At 45.0% G+C, this 22,477-nt stretch overlaps 1 protein-coding gene across 1 annotated transcript in view; it reads right to left on the minus strand.

The window, feature by feature from the left end:
- Positions 1-19,575, minus strand: part of RIOK2 (RIO kinase 2) — a 146,252-nt gene extending 126,677 nt beyond the window's left edge. The window contains exon 1 of the mRNA XM_086960961.1: positions 19,363-19,575. Within this exon, the coding sequence (XP_086817087.1) occupies positions 19,363-19,428 (66 nt within the window). The 5' untranslated portion in view covers positions 19,429-19,575. The remainder of the gene's footprint in view (positions 1-19,362) is intronic.
- Between the last annotated feature and the right edge of the window lie 2,902 nt (positions 19,576-22,477).

The following is a 22,477-nucleotide window of genomic DNA, read 5'->3' on the forward strand; positions in this document are numbered from 1 at the left end:
TTTCAAGCAGAGTTTTCTATCATATTCCCTATTAAATGTGGGTTGCTTGATGGCTTCAAATTACTTATTGAAGGCTGCATAAGTATTCAGATATGAAACATGCTTCAATATTTTTTCTCAATGTATAACAAATGAGAAAATATGATTTTTAAATAACCCGCCCTCCATTCCCAGAAAACAAGGACCATATTTATGGTGAGGAAACACAACAAGTCACCTTGTGGCGCTGCATTACAAGGAAAGGGCAGGAATAGGCCGTATTTAGAAGAACACAACGCATTCCTGTCCTTGTCCCTGCACTGGTGCCATTTTGGCTGCCTAGCACCAATCCAGCCACCCTTGCACCATGGTGCAAAGGTGCATGCGTTGCAGACAGGATTGTTTTTGTGCAAGAAGGAACCTCTTCCTGCACAAAAAACAATCCTGAGAGGCAAACTCCTCTTTCTATGTGTGCTGCAGACTGCGGCACACATAAAAAGAAGGAATGAGGAGAAATAAAGATATTACGCCTCACCAGGGGAGACTTATCCTTTTGGCGCTTTCCCAGGTTTACCAGTTCTGGTAAATCTGGAAATGCATCGAAAACCACGAGAATTGCATGGGAACACTCATGTGATGCCCATAGAATGCATCCCTGAGGCACAGTAAGCCAACGCAGCGATTTGAACGGTGTTACTTTACTCGAGATTTATGAAGCCTCTCAGTGCCACGCAAGGTGGCCTTGCGTGGCTTCATAAAGCTCTTTTTTGTGTTTCTTTGCTCTTGCACAATGTTGCATGGTGCAAGAGTGACGTAGAGGGCTCTTAACACCATCACTGCTGATGGTTTTCCCCTCCTGTGCTAGCCCCGATTTATTCCCATTGTTCATGACGAGCTCAGTTCGTCATGAGTGTACGAGAGGTGTACTTCATGACGAGCTGAGCTCGTCATGAGCATTGAAGGGGTTAAATATGCCTCCAAGTACATTACAAACAGAAGCTGGACATTATATGGATACTGCAAGACACTGAGGAATTCTATAATCATACAGAGGCGTGAGGTCCTGTCTAAGGACATTATACTCAAATGAGACTTGCTTTTACCTTTATGTGCATACTCACGTTAATGCTATTTCTTATAATCAGTGGGCAAAACAGAAACTACACTATATCAAACCACTCTTTACTAGAATAATAGATTTGAGGGGTTGTGCCACCTGGAAGCCAAAAGTGGAACACCACCTGCTGTTATGAACCTACTGGATTGTACAAATTGTGTTGCAACACTACTTTAGTATTACAAGTCTGTTCTAGCATCAGAGCAGGCCTGTAATACGAAAACGTGATGGACAAATTATATAGGCTTATAATTTCATCAACCTTTATCTCTAGTGATTAAACTTCCACAAGAAAAAATATAATTTCATAAAACAAAACCAGACGCTTGTGATGAAAATTACAAAAACAGAAGCATATTTGTCCAAACAATAGCTTTAACATGTAGCTATAGCTAAATACAGAACAAGCGCTAATTCCAAGGATTTCAACACTTCTCTAGTATCTATATCTTCTATCATAACTTACCTACTGTATCCAAGTAAAGACTGAGGGGCCCATTAGGATGTCGGGCGGACGTTCGTCCACCCGCCACCCTAGGTGGTGGGTGGACCCAGTGGTGCGTCGGTCCTGCACCGGCGATCAGGATACCACCGCCACCGTGGCATCCTCCATTCCCAGTATTGTGGCGGGCGGTGCTCACAGCACCATCCACCACAATGCTGGGAATGCACTGTGTGCATTGTCATGCACAAGGTGACAGGCACAGCGAGGTGCCTGCCACCATGTCCATGACAATGCAGGGGGTACCATAGGTGCCCCCCATGTGCCCCCCAATACCCTGGGGGCCCGCAACGGTCCCCCATAGCCAAAATCTGCATGCCTTTCCGTGGCGGAAACGCCACCACGGAACGGCTGCTTCCCGCTCCCATGCTAATATGGATGGCGGTGTCTAGCAGACACCGCCACCATATATAGCCCCTTTTCCGCCCGGTCCACTGGTCAACCGGCGGAAAACCAGCAGACGGTCTTCCCGGCTGCCAGGGTCCCCACCGCCATACTAATATGGCAGGCGGGGTAGGATGTAGGGCGGATCGTCATCGCCATGCGGGCGGTGTCGATCGGCCCTACATCCTAATGGACCCCCGAGTCTTCTTACTCCACTGGTGCATCTAATAATTTACATGCATTTTAAAAATGTGCTTTTTAAAATGCTGGTCTACGTTCACTACTAAAAAGATGAGTGCTAGTTCCCTGGTGCAACCACTTGTATGCTCCATAGAGCTTATCAAAGGGTCCAAAGTGAGTCTCAATACATGAATAAACTAACTATACCCTTTTTCTTTCATAGTTTCAAGAAGGCATGTTAAGCAATGAAACATTAGTGTAGTGTACTCACTAGCTTGATACATTTAACCAAATGCTTTAACTCCTCGAATGCTACTGAGAGGAAATTACGGTTAAACCCACCAGAGGTTGGGGGAAGATCAGGTGCAAAACTTGGAAGTCCCCACAAAGCCCTCTATCCTCACTCCAGTTGAAAAGTTGCTAATGCAGAAACCGCTCTCACCATCAGCCTCAATCAATAGCGATCTTCTCAACACTAGTGAATCTTTCTGGGCCTACTACTAGCCTTCTCTCCTCTACCTCACGGAGTTCATATTCCACAGCATCAACTATTGTTCCCTAGTTCGTCACCTTGCAGACGTTTTTGATCTTATCCAGGACAATGCACCCAACACTTTATTTCTTACTGAAATTTGGCTAGGCCAGTCTACAGCAGCCAAATCCACTTTAGCGCTTCCTCCTGACTATTATTTGAAGAACTTTAATAGGCCCAGTGGAAGAGAAGGCAGCACTGCTGTTATCTATGAAAATACGCTGGCTTGCATCCTCATTCAATATTCCATCTCTGTGAAAGAGGCTTCTTTAAAATTTCTCCTAACTATAATTTTACTTTTCGGAACTTTTAACCCATCATCCCGGGCACCTCCATAGGTGTTGACTATCTTTATAGCACCCCTGGTTATCAAGCTAGCCAATTTTAATATTTCCGGCAATCGTAATCTGCATCTGGATGCCTAAAACGATCGCAACATCCCCAATTTTATAGACTATCTTGAGCTATGTAGCTAACCCAATTAGTTAAGGGTGCCACGCATTCCGCTGGCCATCTTTTAGACCCGGTATTGTCAAAACTTAGCACCCTATAGGCTACCTCCCCTCTTCCCATGTTGTGGATCGACTATTTTATGATCTTTCTGTCCATCTGCTTACCCCCGCCAAGCAGCTTCTTTGGGTTTGGATTCAACCTGTAAACGCCCTTGCCACAAGCTTGACTATCAAAAATTCAGGAACTTTATTCAGGTAAGCTGCCGCACCTGGCTGTTAATATGGAAAAAGTCAATGCTAACATGTAAAACGATGCATTCATTTATGAGAATGAAATCATGTCTTTATTAACCGCATCGCTGCTGCGGTTATTTTTGCGCTGTGTGGCTGTTTTCGATTAACCGCGTTACATGACGAGCTCAGCTCGTCATCCGCACACGTCACCCGTGGTCGATGACGAGCTCAGCTCGTCATCAGCATCGAAGGGGTTAACATATTGACCTGTTTTGATCTACACAAGTTGTGAACCAAGGACCGAGGTCACTGAGTGATAAAGGTCACAGGTGAGGTGGCATGTAGCCTGCAGACAAACGCACGAACAGTAAACAGGGATGTGGAATTCCTATAGCCCGACGCCCAGGACATATTGTTTGGAGTCAAGGGCAACCAGTTTTAATGTGCATTTTGTCCTTGGGACAAGTAGGCCCAACCCCCTGCAGCACAAACCCTTTGACGTCCAGTTTGCAGTAGTACATTAGGGCCAGGGAAGGGCAAATCCTGAAGTCAGGTTATTATTTGTGTGCCTATGTTAATGCTGTTCAAAATTGTATTTATGGTTCATTAATTGAAAGCCTTTATTATTAGGGTGAGCGCTCTAAGTAAATGTAAGTTCTGACTGCACTACTGACAGTGGTTACAGTTTATAAATGTGTACTCACGGTTTCAAAATTTAGCAATATGAGGCTATGCATAATGCTCCCAGAATGCTCTCTGATTAGATGCAAATATTTGCAGAAGCTTTAGAGCAAGATTAATGACTCTTTTCTTTCAATATAAAATGTTCCTAAAAAAATGAAAGTAGGAAAAAAATACATTTTGCCAAACTACTGTGACATTTCAGGTAGTTTCTTTGCAGCATCATTTGGTAAAATGTGTTGATGCTTTCTAGTATTTCGCAAAAACATTCATATTGGAAAATCAGTGTAAACAGTTTCAATAGGATTATGAGAAACATAAAAATAAACAAGCATTGGCAAAGCCAGTAGGTCTGAAATTAGTGTCCGCTTTTTAATGTTGCCATTACGTGACTTGTTTTGGCGTGGTTTTTGTAAAGCCTTTTTGATGTGAAAGCTGCCGGGCCCTCGCCTTTATAACAAACCTTGGCAAAAGCAAATAAAAAATGGGTCTAAAAAAGCACACACTGTCGCATTAGTTACTGCCACTGAGCAAAACTACAATGTGTGCCAATATACTCCGTGTGAAAGAGCTTAATGCCGTCACTCACAGTGAAGCCAGCCGATACAGACAGAGGGAGAGAGAATTTTAATTAACAAATAAGGTTGTGGTTAACGCCAGACCAAATTAGGGGCCCTATTATTAAAGAAAATCTCAAAGTGCACCCTTGGTATATGTCCTTGCATTAAGTGCAGCTGTATGACTTTCGTGCATTTACAAGAATTTATAGAAGTAGGGCAAGAAATGTACTCCTAGAAAATATTTGTGAACTGCAGTTTATCATGACCAAATATGCATGTCTAGATTTGCTCATACGAAAACCCGATTGTTTGCAAGGTCATTTTCCCATCAACCACTTTTTTCCAAACTCTGGAAGAAGGTTTACGTCTGCCATTGTCAGGAGTAAATTTCCAACATTTCTCAGTATTGGAAAAGATTAGTGAAGAGTTGTTGAAAACCCTTAAAACATGCAAGTTAGTAGATTTGCACAGACTTAAAGGACATTCCATCCCTGAAACCATTGCTTACCACTACCTTCAGTCCCAGTATGTAGATCTGCAGAAACGTGGCAACATAAAGGGATTGCCAGCATTCAAGAACCACTATGGTATGAGCACTGGCATAATCAGAGAGGCTATATAAGCTCTTATATAATAAGATTGCTGCCATAATTTGTTGCCGAACCAAAGGGACAAGTGGATTTTGCTAAAGGACAAGTAGATTTATGAAGCAACTTGCCCCATGGACAAGTAGATATTTTAATAAATTCCACACCCCTGGTAAACCTTAGATCAATTCCACAGATTGGTGCAGCAACACTAGAATAGTCTAGGGAGATTGACCCTAATAAACCACACATTGCCAGATGGGATACACACTTTCCTATAACACAATAAAGTAAGATGCCACATCAGTTCGGAACATATAGCCAATCAGGACACCGCAATCACGTGCTCCCCATGCCAGACATCTGGACATGTTTTCCACAGACCGGTAAGGTCAAGGCCCCTCTGTATTTTCCATTAGACAATTAATTTATGCCTCCAAATGGAGCAAATTACATTTCTCATCATTCTTGGATCACCTGAAACTTTTATTGCCTACAATAAAATGTATAAAAAGAGGTCGCGGACCAACAGATTGTAAATTGTGACAGTCCTCAGACCCTGCTCCTGTAACTATTCTCCTGGCCGCACTTTTTAATTAAACAAAATGTTCCTGTTTTGTCAAACGCCTCTTGTCTCTTGTTTAATTCAAGGTATTTCATGTTCAAGTAACATGGCCTCAAATGTGGAGGAAGCCAACAATTCTTTGCAATCCTGGCTTATGCAACCTCCATTTTCAAACTTTACACCACACACAGTACTTATTAAAATTGGTTGTTATATAGAAAATTAGTAAGAAATGAGAATGCATTTTTATGTACTCAAACAAGTAAACCAAGAACCCTTGAAGATTTCTCGTTTGATACAAAAAGATGATTTATAAAACTTTTGAGCTGCTGTTAAAAATGTTGTGTATGTACACAAGGGAAACCCAAAGATCATAAGGGACCATGGGTACTTGAATAATTCTAGAGACAATAGCCCCTTAACAAAAAATGAAATACAGTCGTTCTGGATACAAAAATCAGGCCCTTAAACAGATTCAATGATCAGAGTTTTTAATTTTTTTACAACAATTCGAACAAAAATTTGAATTACCCCAGCCAGAATAATTTCAAAAAACAAAGATCAGAAGAGCAAAAAAAAACAATGAACTAAAACAAAAAATGAGCAAAAAAAACAAAGTGCACAGAAAACCAGATGTTAAAAACTGACAACAAAAACATAGACATATACAGGCAAGCAAACAGTGACCAATGTTAATATAACAACTGTAGGTCACTTCTTATTAAAATAAAAAAACACTACTGCACCGAAAACAAAAATACTACAAAGCATGGTATAATGGGTCAGAGTGTATGTCAATGACGTTTCGATCCTTTAGAAATATGGGATCATCATATGGACTGATGCTCAGTTACCTGGCATGGTATCAATTGATATATTACATAAAGCAGCTGATTTTTCAACAATCTGTAATTAAGCAAACAACAGACTTTTTCAACACAATTAGTGACTGTCCACAAGTATCATACGGAGATGAAGCACAAAGGTAGTGCACTGTTGTATCCAAAAATTGTGGTGGATTTGGGAGAAATCCAAATATACACTCCTATAACGATACGATCAATTTTAGTACTGCTTCTATTAACAAGCGTTTTCAATACGATGCGAGAGTAAACCTCAAGTGGGAATCAATGCCTTAATAGAGAAGTGGTCCTGAATGAAACAGCATGCGTGTCATGCTGACTAAAATTGATCTTATCGTTTTATGGGTGTATATGTGGATTTCTCCCCAATCTGCTGCAATTTTGGCCTACAACAGGGCACTACACTTGTGCTTCATCTTCCTACGATACTCATGAACAGGCAAAAATTGTTTTGAAAAAGCCTTTTTGCTTAGTTACAGAATGTTGAAAAATCAGGTGCTTTATGTAATATATCAATTGATAACATGCCAGGCAACTGATCCTCAGACCGGATGATGATCCCATAGTTTTACGGGAACAAAACGTCATCGACATACACTCTGACCAGTTACACTATGCTTTGTAGTATTTTTGTTTTGGGAGCAGTAGTGTTTTCTTTTTAATAAGGGACCTAAAGATGTTATATTAATGTTGGTTTCTGTTTGCTTGCCTGTATATGTCTATATGTTTTTTGTTGTCAGTTTTTAACACCCTGTTTTTAGTGATATATCGTTTTTTGCTCAATGTTTGTTTTAGTTCATTGTTTTTTTGCTCTCTTGAACTTTCGCTTTTGAAATTATTCCAGCAGGGGTAATTCAAAATGTTGTTCGAATTGTAGTAATAAAATTGAGCACTCTGATCATTGAATCTGTTTATGTAACTGATTTTTGTATCCAGAACAACTGTATTTCATTTTGGGGGGGGTGGAGGGGGAGGGCGTTGTCTCCAGAGCTAAAAATGTAACACACTGAAAGTAATGATGGTTTGAAGGACTGCATATCACAAGTCTAATTCCAAGCAAGTCCCATTTAACTTTACATCCTTTGGAGGTCACTGTAAGAACTATTACATTAAATTAGGTAACAAACGTCCTTAATTTACAGCTCATAGAAACAGCACAATTGCAAATAGTCACTAATGATGGGAGTATTATCCAAATTTCTCTCTAGAGAAAAGTGCACATCAACTTTAAAAGTCTTCTTGGAAGGCCAAAGGACACTCCTCAACTTTCTTTCTTTTTTTTATCAGTAAAGTAGTTCAGCATGGCCCCTTAGACCTGTTGGGGGCGGGGGGGGGGGGGGGGGGTGCTTTGGTGCAGCCTTTGTCTGCAAGTGTTGGCTTTGTCCACTGGAGCAGACATCAGTCACCAATACTCATCAAGCTTTTCCATCTGGCATGTGTGTATAACTATGGTTGCTGTTAAATCTGTGTTTTGAATAATCCCAATTGAGGGTGCTCAAACAGGTTAATGGCATTGTGACCTTGAGTCAAAGAATGCATGTATATGGTGTGAAAAAGGGTTGCACGTGTCCACGTGTGATCTCGACTAGCCTTATTTGTGCAGTCTATGAATCCATACACTTTGGGTAATCCCAAACTAGCAGACTGCAAGAGGGTCAGTCAAAGGTGATTCGACTTTAGGAATTTCCTTTAAGTCTGCATGGTGGTCACCCATCCTTTAACAAGCGATTGCGTGCCTGTGATGGTGAACCACTTGATTTATAATCTGTGGGCTCCGTTCTGCCGTTTCCAAAATGTACAAATATATAAGAGCACTTTGAGGGGTATTCATGTTGTGATCTATCTTTTGGGCCTAGTTTGTTTTTCCGAGACCTGGTGGGACATGCATACCTACAGGAAAGGTACCTTTTTTGTATCAATCTCTTAAACAACCACTGTGTGAAGGTCAATCGTTTGGTATGGGAGTCTGTACAGAAAGAGTAACCTAACATCTAATCCGAGTAATTATTTAACAAACTTGCATAGTATAGGTAAACACTGAAGCAAATAGGCTTTACTGGATTAAATGAGATGCAAAGCTATATTATGCACTAAGTATACTTTTTTTGTCTTTTAAAGTAAAGCCTCTTAAGGCTACAGAGCTAATAGATTTGTGACATTTTAGATGTTCTATAGGGTTGGGGACAATGAAATGCCTCAAAGAGAAATTTGTGGCTTCAAACTGAGACACAGCAGCTCACAATAAATAGCTATTTAATTATTTAAAGGTAGATAACTTTAAAAACACATACAGGAAAGAAAACCAGGTTCCAGTAGACCGAATGGTCTTGAAGATAGGACTGAAAATAGGCTGAAGAAAAAGGCAGCACTGGATAAATTGGAGAACAAAGCTACTTCAGGCTTTTCTGCACCGGAACATTCCTGATCTATTCATAGTGCTAAAGGTAGATCTTTAGTACGATCCTACAAATAAATGCCATAAGGTTTAGTGCACCTAAGTTTCCACCAAAAAGTATGAGGGAAAATGGCGGTGTGGAAGAATTGAAGGAGGGAAGTAAATAGTGGGAAAGGAACAGAGGGATGAGGAGGAGAAGTAATGTAACATAAGAGGACATACAATGAGGGAGAAGGGTACATGATGTTATGTCACACTGGATTGCTTTCACCACTGTGGTAAATGTTCTTGACCGTGTCCCTTAAATGGTGTCCTCTAGGAATGTAATTGTCTCGGCATTTGATTGGTGCAAAAATAATTTTACCATGGAATATATAGGTTGTAGGGATGAGTGACACTATTCAGAATTAAAGCTTGCGAACAATGAAAACAATTCTAAAAACAGGGAACAAGGTAAAAGAGAGAAAACGTCACTAATTGTTGCCCTCACCGCCATCCTGATAGCCCATGTCCTCTCAAGGAGGCAGAGTAAATGAGGTCATTAGCATGCAACATGCTACCTAGCCATATACAATACAGCCAGGGTCGATAAGTGGCCTCTTGCAACAACAGACTGTGTAGAGAAAAATGTTCTGGTACATTCCTAGAAAACTCAAAGCACTGACAACTCTCAGACCTGGAAAGTGAAAACCTATGGACAGAGATATAGCTTAATTTTCTGGGCTGTGCAAAGTGGTTAGTTCCCATGGGTGAAGGTGTCAATGATCAGAAGCGGTACCCACCATCATAAGAGCACCTATCCTTGTAGGCTGAATTACATACATTACGAAGCTGCCTATTCGGGAGGGGACCATTAGGATTTTTGGTAAAATGTTCATACATCTCTACTGATATGCTTTCTCCTTTGTAGACAATAGACAGAGGAGAGTAACAGTAGCTCTTCCGATTAAAAAGCTACCTCTAGTTTTTCAAAATTAGAATTTGGCTACAATATCACCCCTCCATTGCCCATTGTCGAATTTTCCTTCACCTTCTGTTAGAATACCTACTATATAACTTTCTTGAAATAGCAATGCACAGGCCATGAAAATGTGAATACTCACCTCCCCCTAGACCAGAGGTCTTCAAAATTTTTGATGCCGAGACCCCCTTGTAAAGCCTTTTTAAGCTTAAGGACCCCCTTCCAACAAAAGTTTCTAGAAACTCGTACTCATCATCAACAACTATCGACAACCATAAATGCGCCTGTTAGACCTCATCACATCCATCCATCCTTCCATCATTCATCCACCCTTTCATCCTTCCATCTATACATCCATCCTTTACACATCCACCCTTCATCCATCCATCCATCCATCCATCCACCTTTTTACACATCCATCCATCCATAATTCATCCATCCACCCTTCATCCATCCACCTTTTCATCCTTCCATCCATACATTCATCCTTCATCCATCCACCTTTTCATCCTTCCATCCTTCATCCACCCACCCTTACATCCATATATTCAATCAATCAATCAAAGCATTTGTATAGCGCGCTACTCACCCGGAGGGTCTCAAGGCGCTTGGGGGAGGGGGGTCCGCTACTGCTCGAACAGCCAGGTCTGAGTTGCTTCCTGAAGGCGAGGTGGACTTGGGCCAGGCGGAGGTGGATGGGGAGGGAGTTCCACATCTTAGCAGCCAGGTAGGAGAAGGATCTTCCTCCCGTTGTGGCTCTTCGGATGCGGGGGACGGCGGCGAGGGCGTGGCTGGTCGATCGGAGCTGGCGGGTGAGAGTGTAGAAGGTCAGGCGGTCGTTGAGGTATCTTGGGCCTTGGTTGTGGAGAGCTTTGCGTGCGTGAGGAGTCGGAACGTGATTCTCTTGCTGACGGGGAGCCAGTGCAGGTTTCTCAGGTGTACAGAGATGTGGCTGTGTCGGGGGATGTCCAGGATGAGGCGTGCTGAGGCGTTCTGAATGCGCTGGAGTCTTTTCTTGAGTTTTGCTGTGGTTCCGGCGTAGAGGGAGTTGCCGTAGTCCAGTCGGCTGGTGACGAGGGCCTGGGTGACAGTCTTCCTGGTTTCGGTGGGGATCCACTTAAAGATCTTACGTAGCATGCGTAGGATGTTGAAACATGACGAGGAGACGGCGTTGACTTGTTTGGTCATGGAGAGGGAAGAGTCCAGGATGAAGCCTAGGTTGCGTGCGTGGTCTGTTGGTTTGGGTGCGCTGCCCAGGGCAGGGGGCCACCAGGAGTCGTCCCAGGCGGAGGGCGAAGATCCCAGGATGAGGACTTCCGTCTTATCTGAGTTCAGTTCCAGGCGGCTGTTCATCATCCACTCGGCTACGTCTTTCATCCCTTCGTGTAGGTTGGTTCTGGCGGTGGCAGGGTCGTTGGTGAGGGAGAGGATCAGCTGGGTGTCGTCGGCGTAGGAGATGATGTTGAGGTTGTGTTGGCGTGCGATGGCCGCAAGGGGGCTCATGTAGATGTTGAACAGCGTGGGGCTGAGTGATGATCCTTGTGGTACGCCGCAGATGACTTCGGTGGCCTCTGATCTGAACGGGGGGAGGCGGACTCTCTGTGTTCTTCCGGAGAGGAAGGAGATGATCCATTCCAGTGCCTTCTCCTGGATTCCGATGTTGTTGAGGCGCTGCACTAGGGTGCGGTGGCAGACCGTGTCGAACGCCGCGGAGAGGTCCAGGAGGATGAGGGCCGCTGTTTCCCCGTTGTCGAGCAGGGTTTGGATGTCGTCGGTGGCTGCGATGAGGGCGGTCTCGGTGCTGTGGTTGGCCCGGAAGCCGGACTGCGAGTGGTCGAGGGATCCATTCGTCTCGAGGTAGGCGGCCAGCTGTCTGTTGACGGTCTTCTCGATGACTTTGGCAGGAAAAGGAAGAAGCGAGATGGGGCGGTAGTTTTTGAGGTCGGTGGGGTCTGCTGATGGTTTCTTCAGTAGGGCACTGAGTTCGGCGTGCTTCCAGCTCTCTGGGAAGGTGGCGGTGTCGAAGGAGGTGTTGATGATGTCCCGTAGATGGGGTGCGATGACGGAGTCGGCCTTGTTGAAGACGTGGTGAGGGCAGGGGTCTGTTGGAGATCCGGAGTGGATGGAGTTCATCGTGCGGATGGTGTCATTGGTGTTGATCGGGGTCCAGGCGCAGAGGGTGGTGGTGAGGGGCGTTGGTACGGTCGTAGGGTGCGTCGTCTGTGTGCTGAAACTGTTGTGTATGTCTGCGATCTTGCTGTGGAAGAACGAGGCGAGTGAGTTGCAGAGGTCTTGCGAGGGAGTGATGTTGTTGTTTCCGGCTCTAGGGTTCGAGAGCTCTTTGACGATGTTGAAGAGTTCCTTGCTGTTGTGGGCGTTGTTGTCCAGTCGTTCCTTGAATGCGGTTTTCTTGGTGGCGTGGATCAGTTGGTGGTGTTTTCGAGTGGCGAGCTTGAGGGTGGTCATGTTGTCTGTATTTGGGTCTCTGCGCCAGGCTTTCTCAAGGGCCCCGCAGTTCTTCTTGGAGCTCTTGAGTTCGTCGGTGAACCAGGATGCTCTCTTGGTGCCGGGTCTGGCGGGGGGGGTCTTCAGTGGAGCGAGGTCGAACTGCGCAGTTGCTGATCCACCTCGTGAGGTTGTTGGTGGCTTGGTTGGGGTTCGCTGAGCTGGCGGGAGGGTTCTGGCTCAGGGATGTGGCGAGCTGGTCGGCTGTGATCTTGTTCCAGCTTCTGCGGGGGACCTGTTGCGGGTGGTGGTGGAGCGTGGTCCTTCTGAAGCTGAAGTGGACGCAGCTGTGGTCTGTCCAGTGGAGTCCGGTGGCGTGGCTGAAGGAGATGTCCTTGCTGGAGGAGAAGATGGGGTTATCCACCCTTTCATCCATATATTCATCCTTCATCCATCCACCCTTTCATCCATCCATTCACCCATCATTCACCCACCCACTTTTTCACACATCCATCCATCATGATCCATGCAACCTTTTATCCATCCATACATCCACCCTTCATCCATCCACCCTTTCATCCATTCATCCACCCACCTTTTCTGTTCCTCTCTCATGGGGGAGGGGTTCAGTATCTCTCTGCGTCTTCTTCCTTCTTCTTCCTCTCTCATGGGAGGGCATCTCTGTGCCTCCCTGCTGGGGGCGGGGGGCGGACAGGCTGTAACAACATCTCACCTGAAGAACAGACTCTCAGGCACATTTCTCCGCACAGGCGCCAGGTAGGAGGGTTCGTGCTTTGTGCTTTACGCTTTACAGGCGGGACCCACAGCTCCAGGCGCGCAATGTCCATGGAACTCAAAGGGCTACAGCCTCCTCCCCTCCCCCCAGCTCTCCCCCCTCGTGTATGTGAGCCGGGCTGAAACACCTTCAGGGACACACACAAAGCTGCACCCGAGTACTTCAAAGGTCTTTAAAAAAGACCTTTTACTTGTTAATGAGGCTTTGTTGTCTTTCACACCTCGGTGTGAATTAGGCCTCCGCCGTGAGCACCCTCAATCAGCCCGCGCCACCAAGGCAAAATGACCCCCTTCCCAGGACTCCACGACCCCCCTGGGGGTCGCGCCCCACAGATTGAAGACCCCTGCCCTAGACCCACGAATCAGGTCAATTAAACATTCTCTTGTCTTTCAGACAACAGATACTTCTGCGACATCCTAAGATGACCACTTCAAATTGCAACTACACATTTAATTGTGAATATTGCTGATTGTCAAGATCATTTGTGAGCTATGCTGCACACTTTCTATATATATTGATTTACATATCTACTTGAAAGAAGCAAACCTCATCATAAAATAGTAAATACTGCACAGAAAGAAACATGCATACAGCTTCAAAAGCATTAAATGGAATATGGTAGATCACCGTTTTAAAAGGCTTTCCTTAAACATGTGTGTTATTAAACTTTTGTGAACGCTCATTAGGCAAGCAGAGAATCTGAGATTGTCTGCGAGAGAGTTCGACTTGTGCATACCCTAACAAAACTTCATTAGTTGTGTTTTTTTTTTACTTGTTCAAGGTCAGGATTACTACAATCAAGTGCGTTTGGCGAATTTATTCTCTCACAATTGTGATCCCGTCAGAGAAGTAGAGAGGTCGGTAGAGATGGAATGCATTATATGCAAAAACAATTGATGGACAGAATGCAGAACAATGTCATACATTCACCCCAGTACAGAGATCTGGGCCTAAATCCATCGTTTTTTTGCACTCCACACTACCCCAGTGCAGACATGGCCATATGCAAATCAGCCTTGACCCTGTGCCTCATGGGAACAGTCCAGCCCGAACTGCCTAGCCATGTCTTTCCTGGACCAGAATCAAGCATCCTAGGACCGGTTTCTGGCTATCAGCCGTCTTCAGCCAGGATAGCTGGACCCCAGTGGCGTGGAGAGCATGGGACTCACGTCCGAGCATACCCATCCCACTCGGGGTGACAAATGCACAAACAACAATTGATGGACAGAATGCAGAACAATGTCATACATTTACCCCAGTACAGAGATCTGGGCCAAAATCCATCGTTTTTTTGCACCACACACCACCCCAGTTCAGACATGGCCATATGCAAATCAGCCTTGACCCTGTGCCTCATGGGAACAGTCCAGCCCGAACTGCCAAGCCATGTCTTTCCTGGACCTGAATCAAGCATCCTGGGACCGGTTTCTGGCTATCAGCCAGGATAGCTGGACCCCAGTAATATGTGATGCATAACATTTAGTTCTGGCATCTAGGTGTAGCCAATGTAGTTGACTGTTTTTGAGAAAGGAAGGGAGCCAGTTCAGGATGAAAGCATACCTTACAATTGACTTCAAAGAAATGTTTTTAAAAATGTGACTTGTAGTCAAAGTGCTTGAAAGATGTAGATATGAACCAAAAGTCAGGCCTCACCAACATTCACAACATGCGATGCATTATCCAGCACTTGCAACGTAACGCTGTATGCACTGCACTCCGGCCTAAAGTCATACTGGAAGTTGCTGAGAAAGCTTTTCGTCAAGTTTTGTCTTTTCAGTTTGCATGTTCACCATACTTCCAATGATTTTGCCAAGGAGAGGAAGCTTCAACACTGATCCAAAGCTCGTTAAGGCTCAAGGCTGGGCTTATTTTAAGGAGAAAAAAATTGGAGTTTTGAGTTATGGAAAAAAGATGCCTTAAAAGGCTATTTTTAGATCAACAACGTAAGCGCAATCCTATGGAGTATATGTTTGGTCAGGATGGCTAAAAAGTGCTCACCTTGAACCTCAATTGTTTATTTAATTATGTGGCTGCTTTCTAGAGAGTTGTGGGTCACCTTCTGGTTACTTCAGAGAGCTAAAGCGTGTAAGGGGTTCATTAAGTCTGATCAGTACGGAGTCCGATGTTCTTCAATCAAGACCCCTTTACTGTTGGGACTCAGTTGCAGGCAAGTTTGATTTTTACTAGCAACATGTGATTTAAGTGTCATTTAGTTCCGTACTTGCATTACATCTACATTTTCTGTTTTCAATGCACAAATGTCAAGTTTTCCTTTTGAGGCATCACTGCTTGTTCTCTTTGGGCAATGTGTTGATTCGGAGAACTGCACGCCTTAGGCCTCAAAAAGGTGGGATTTCAAAAAAGTCACAGGGTGGAAAAACTTCACAGCTCTTAATACCATACTCAGGTCAGTCACCACTCTGTGCATGAAACCACCATATGCACGCCACCAGACATGAATCTCCCAAATCTCTCTTTTGCAACTACTGCAAGAGACAAGACACCAGTCTTAAAATGCACCTCCTACACTAATGTGCAGGCAAGGAAGTTGTACGGCAGCACGCAGAATGTGCAATAAAGGTTGTCCTATGCAGTCACAAAAATGATAGTTACAGGTTTTCTTTAAAGTGTGTGTTGAATTATTAAGATCTATTGACACACCCATGCAAACCACACCAGAGAAGTAACCACAGTTATTTTTGTTACATCATGTTGTTATCGTTGGCATTTGTTATCCTGTGTTCATTTTCCATAGTGCGTTATCATTTCGGGCAACTTATATAGTATGTGGCTGTTTATGGAAAATATTTGTTGAGGATTACTTTAATGAAGTGTAAGCTTTTTATGTGTTGTAAGTGAGCTATTAATTGCCAGATTCTGCACCTTTTTTGGTTCACTGACAATTATTTTACCCCAAGGCAAGAAGGTTTTACATTGATCATGTAAAAACAATTCTTAAAGAATGTTTTTAATCAATGTTTTAATGAAGTTATGCAGAAATACTTTCTAGAAGATGCATGGAAGCACTATATAGGAAACTATAAAAATGTTTCATTTTGTGCATTGTGATTCGTCAGAAGAAAAGATGCATCTAAAAGTTATTTTGGGGTGACCAATAGCAAGGCTCCTGTTGCGAAATATTCAACATGTTGTAGGTAAACAAACTTACGCATGTCAAAACCACTATAGTTAAGACAAAATCAGTGCTTTTTTAACTACCTGATATATATTTATGTATAAATGCACATCAAAGGCATGTGTGTCTTGTGGGATACCTGTTAAACAGTATTATTATCTCCAGGATTGGACAAGACAATAAAAAGGGAGCAGAGTGGATAAGTCACATTACCTGTCAATCCAAGTGTCACTAGATAGTTGGAAACAGTCACTCATATGCTTTTCACCAATCAGAGTCTGAGTAGAAACACAGTAGCCACCAATCAACTGCTTCAGGTAGATTTTGACAATATATACAAATTTCTGATAGGAAACATTAAGAAGAATAGAATACAACACACCCACACTTACAACTGATGCAGGCAGGGGCTGAGCTCAATGCCCTCTCTAAATACACACAAGAGGTGAGAAAGGCTAACAAGGTTCGAACCTGGCCCAGGTTGAATGTCAACCAGACCGCCACTCGCAGACACCACCAACTCATCAGGCCCGCCAAGAGGACCGCCTTCAAGGACCGACTCGACAACAACGCACACAACACCAAAGATCTCTTCAGCATCGTGAAAGAACTCTCCAACCCCAACCCCAGCTCCAACACCAACAACATCCCACCATCACAAGACCTGTGCGACTCACTGGCCACCTTTTTTCACCGCAAGATCACAAACATCCACGAAAGCTTCAACTCCGACCCCCGCGCACTCACCACCGAGCCCACCACCCGTGCGATTATCACCCGCACCAACCGCCTGACCACCTGGTCCAGCATCAGCGACGAAGACACCATCAAAACCATGAACTCCATCCACTCCGGATCCCCATCGGACCCCTGCCCTCACCATGTCTTCAACAAGGCCAGCGCTACCATCGCGCCCCACCTCCGGAAAACCATCAACTGCTCCTTCGAGACAGCCACCTACCCGGAAATCTGGAAGCATGCCGAGATCAACGCCCTTCTGAAGAAACCCAAGGCGGACCCCAAGAACTTCCGCCCCATCTCCCTGCTCCTGTTCCCGGCGAAAGTAACAGAGAAGATCGTCAACAAACAGCTAACCCGCTACCTTGAAGACAACAGCATCCTGGACCCCTCCCAATCCGGCTTTCGCAGCAACCACAGCACCAAGACCGCCCTCATCGCCGCCACTGACGACATCAGGACCCTGATGGACAAAGGAGAGACAGCCGCCCTCATCCTCCTGGACCTATCAGCAGCCTTTGACACAGTCTGCCACCGCACCCTATCAACAGGCCTCCAGGACGCCGGCATTCAAGAGAAGGCCTTGGCCTGGACCCCATCCTTCCTCTCCGGAAGAACCCAGAGCGTCCGCCTCCCACCCTTCCGCTCAAAAACCACCGAGATCATCTGTGGCGTTCCACAGGGATCCTCCGCAGAATCTTCAAATGGATCCCTATCGACACGAGAAAGACCGTCACCCAGGTCCTCGTCACCAGCCGACTCGACTACGGGAACGCCTTCTACTCAGGAACTACTAACAAGCTCCTGAAACGACTACAACGAGTCCAGAACGCCTCAGCTCGACTGATCCTCGATGTCCCCCGTCGCAGCCATATCACACCCCACCTGAGAGACCTGCACTGGCTTCCCATCAACAAGAGGATCACCTTCAAGCTCCTCATCCACGCACACAAAGCACTCCACAACACCGGACCTACCTACCTCAACAGCCAAATCAGCTTCCACACCCCCTCCCGAAGCCTCTGCTCAGCCAACCTCACCCTCGCTACAGTCCCTCGCATCCGGAAAACCACAGCCAGCGGAAGATCCTTCTCCTACCTCGCCGCCAAGACCTGGAACACCCTCCCAACCACCCTACGACAGACTGAGGACCTACTGGCCTTCAGAAGACTCCTCAAGACCTGACTCTTCGATCAGTAGCAGCACCCCCCCCCCCCCACCCCGCACCCCCTAGCGTCTTGAGACCCTAACGGGTATGTTGCGCGCTTTAGAAATGCAATGATTGATTGATTGATTGAATGTCTGACTCAGCCCTTGTCCTATGGCAGCTGGAGAGCCAAAACAGAGCAGAGCCAAGCATCCCACACGTTACCTTCCCTGTTGTAGTTATAAATAAAGAAATGTGCAAATAAAAGACAACACAGCTATACACACAAAATCTAAAAAGGTGTTTTTCTCCAGTGTGTGTGACTGCAGCAGTGATATTAAAAAATGGTCGTCCTGCTCCAAAACATATTGTGTGAAATTGAATTAACGTGTAATTAACGAAGTGCCCAAATCTAGGCTATCAATAACTGAACACAAGTATTATCCTTGGGTGATGAAAGGTAGGGAGTTGAAATCTTCATTCAGTAGCTTAACCGATCTGCGTACTAATAAATCTGGAATACATCATCTGCAGAGGGTGCAAAATGTGACAGCACGTACTCTCTTTGCTCTCCCTAAATTCTGTTCAATGTCAAAACTTGTCCTAAATTACACTGGTTGCCGGTGGACAAGAGAATACATTTCAAGACCTTGTGTATAGCACAAAAAAATCTTTACCCATCAAGCGCCTCAGGGCCGAACTGGGAACATGAACGTTTTTAGGAAAAGCCAAGGATATAAATTGATTATGTACAACCATCACTCAAGCGTCTCAGCAAGTCAGAATGTATCAATAGATATGCTTGTAGTGACAGCAAGACCAGTATTGCCTTCGTTTTGTCTACTCTGTACTGTGTTTGTAAAAATGTCCTTCTAATAAAATCTTTTGAAATAAAAAAAATAAAGAAACCGGCCTAGGCAAACTACTCAGTTCAGTCAGTTTAGGATGTGTGTAATGTAAAAACCTGAGTGATTTAATAGGTGCCCTGCCGACAACAGCAATATTGCCTCGATGTCTGTTACTATAGATAGAGTATACTGATCACCTCCTGTGGCCAGGAACCGTTGAAATTAAGAACACTAAAAACAGACTCGAAGCTCACACTCACCGCAGTCAGCACACGGAATTGCTCCCTGGTGAGGTATCGCAGCATCACCACGTTTAACTTCCCCATGGCTGATTCTGGATTCCACGCCACTCAGGACACTGCTGATTTAGCCTGTATTTACTACATGCGGGACTGGAAAGAGAAAGTGACATCACATGTAGACGACAAACCACGGAAACACACATGCTCTAAAGCATGACACGTGACTTGTACTAACTAGTGCCGAATTGTTTTTTTTTTACTACACCTAACATGGCCGCCTCCCTTTCAACAGGGGGTTTAGCGGCGTCCAATGAGGACATCGGGGCACCAGCCAGTAACCAAAATGTAGCCATCTTGAAGTGACAAACATCCGCGAACCGTAGTATTACTCAGACGGACCACAAACACGTATGCTATTGAGCAACGTCAATGCAACTATTTAAGATAGAAAGCGTATGAACATTGGATTGCTCATTTTAACATTTTTTTCTGCAGTTGTATATAGCGCGAATGGTATTGGGACTTTTTACACGAGCCTCAGTTACACAGGAACACATTAATTTTTGTTGGCACGGGAGTATTAAGTGAATTGCACAGAATCAAGGATGTTACGTCTACGCCGAGGATAGAACCTGGTTCCAACACGTTGTGTGCCTCTGAAGTTACAGTTTTCTAAAGCGTCACAGCCGTAACGGAAATAGAAGACACTACGTCAGTCTATTTAGCTCTAATCATTCTTTGTACGCTGGCGTTTTGTACTGGAGTCTGAGTGGAAGGTGTTCTTGGCTCTTTGTAGGACGATCCTCTTGTACCTAGCGGTCCAGTAACAAACTCTGTTTGTAGGTGTTTTCTGAATACACTGCAGGGCTGTGTGGCATTTTTACTGAGCTTGTTTTGCTTATGCTTAACAAAGTTGCTGTAGATTCGAAGTTCTACTTTGCCATAGTGTGTCCTCTTTCTTAGCAGGCTCGCCTGCTGATGCGCTTGCGCATAGCTGGCGAAGCTCTATAGTGCAGACATGCCAACCCTCCCGATTCAGGCGTGAGACTGCCGATTTCAAGGCTAGTCTCCCGCCTCCCGATTCCTGCAAGCAAAAACCCGATTCCTCGGGGTTTCAGCTGACAGGGCTTGGTATTGTGTAAAGTGCCAATTCTACCAGCAATAGTCAGAGTGGCCATGCAGGGGCTCTAGAAGGGGTGAAAAACCAACAAAGCGTCATTAACAAGGGAATGGTCTTTTAAAGACCTGTGAAGTATGGGGGGGGGGGGGGGGGGATGGGGGGCACTGTGTATGCACAGGAAGCTGTTATAGCCCGGGCTGTCGCACAGGAGGGTGGGGCGGGGGGAGCATGCACTGCCAGCAACCTGCCAGGCCAGTGCACAACACTTGCATCACCCTCTCTCTGCCTGCCATTGCGCTCCATGCTTCTGAAATGTATGAAATAAACGTGCATTTGTGTTTCAAATGTCACATCCTGAAGCAGCACACTTCCAAAGCCCATACATGCCAGTAACTCGATTCAAGGCCCCATTCTCCAGATTTATTTTTTTTATCTCCCTCTTTGCTCTTCTGAAATGTTGGCATGTATGATAGTGCCTTATCCAGAGTTTAACCACTGGTGATTCCGTGCAGTGCATGTGCGCTTTTTAGGTCATTGCGCAAGCGCAAGCCCTAAAAAGCGCGTGCACAATGCCACCAGCCGCCTGCCTGCCTCGCATTACCACAAAGGCAGCCCAGCCACCCTCCCACAAGCTTCTCAGCGTGCGCTCTGCATTTCTCCTCCCAGCGCATTCCTCATCCCCTAATTATTCACGGCCGGCCGGCCGTACTTTCAGTTTCACGGCCGCCAGGTCGTGTCTCATTTTATGCTCTCTAATGCTTGTTTTTTTTTTACTTGTTATTAAATTCCATTCTGCGCCTGTAAACACTTTGCGAAAGAAATATTAACATTACTTGGATAATCTGATATAAACAAAGTATAAAAAAAGAACAGAAATAGCTCTGAGTGTCTCACTTTACACAGCCGCCAGGCTGTGTCTCGCATTTTTTTAACATGGCAGCTTTCTCGCATTTCTCATCCCCCCTTTCCCCCCCCCCCCCCCCCCCCCCCCACAGCAGTGCCAAGAGATTTTTTTTCTACAGTATTCGGACTCTGTCTCTACTTTAATGCACACTTTAGCTCCTTCTTCTTATCTCTCTTCCCCTTCCCCTCTCGCCAGCCACATTTCTTTGCTTCCCTCTCTACACCTCTCTCCACTGTCTTTCCTTCATTTTCTTTCCTCCCACATCTCTCCATCCCATTCCCTCCCCCTCCCCCTGCTGCTCTCTGTCTTATCTCCTCCCTCTTCCTTTATCTCCTCTTCCGCCCCGGCACAGAAAGCTCTCGTGACCCGCAGTCCCTTCCCTCGCGCCCTCTCCCTCCTGTCTCCCTGATATCTATCACCAGTCCCCGCGCTCACATCATTCTCCTGTCTCTGCCCGCCTTTTCTTCTCACGGTCTCCTCTTTCTGTCTCCATCTTTTATGAACAGCCGTCTCCCTCCCTGCCCTCTTCCCACAGTCTGCCTCTTCCTTCCCCGCCATGATAAACTGTTGTTTTAGATGATGTGCAGAGCAGCACCGCCCGGCCCAGCCCCACTCCCAATCTCGTGTCTAGTTTCACCGGTGCAAAGTGTGTCTGTAGTTCTTTCACGTTAAGCTTTAACTGCATTTCTGCACTGTGGCCCACGGCTGTGTCCGTCCTGTTTTCAGAGCACAATTTTCACAATCGCATGTACACTGTTGGTGCTGACGGTTAATCATTCCTACCTTCGTTCTGTGCTCACCCTGACCCCTCTAACTCTCCATTTCATCATTCTCTTGTCTCTTATTTTCTTGCCCTTTGTTTCAAGCTTTTAAAAAAGTTTTGTTTTCATTCTTCTGTCCTTTTCCTGTTTTGCATTTTCTCTTCATACCCGTTTCTTCTTTTGTTGGTCCATTTTTCTTAATTTTTTTCCTTATTTGTAATATCAATACATCTAAGTCAGGTAAATACAAAACATGTTGCATTACAAATGCTATAGGTGTCACATTTGCAAAATTTATAACTATTGGCATTGTAAATGACAAAGCTATTAATTTAGCTATTTTAAAAA

The sequence above is a fragment of the Lissotriton vulgaris genome, chromosome 3_1 (genome assembly GCF_964263255.1).
Source record: "Lissotriton vulgaris chromosome 3_1, aLisVul1.2, whole genome shotgun sequence".
NCBI classification, from domain to species: domain Eukaryota; kingdom Metazoa; phylum Chordata; class Amphibia; order Caudata; family Salamandridae; genus Lissotriton; species Lissotriton vulgaris.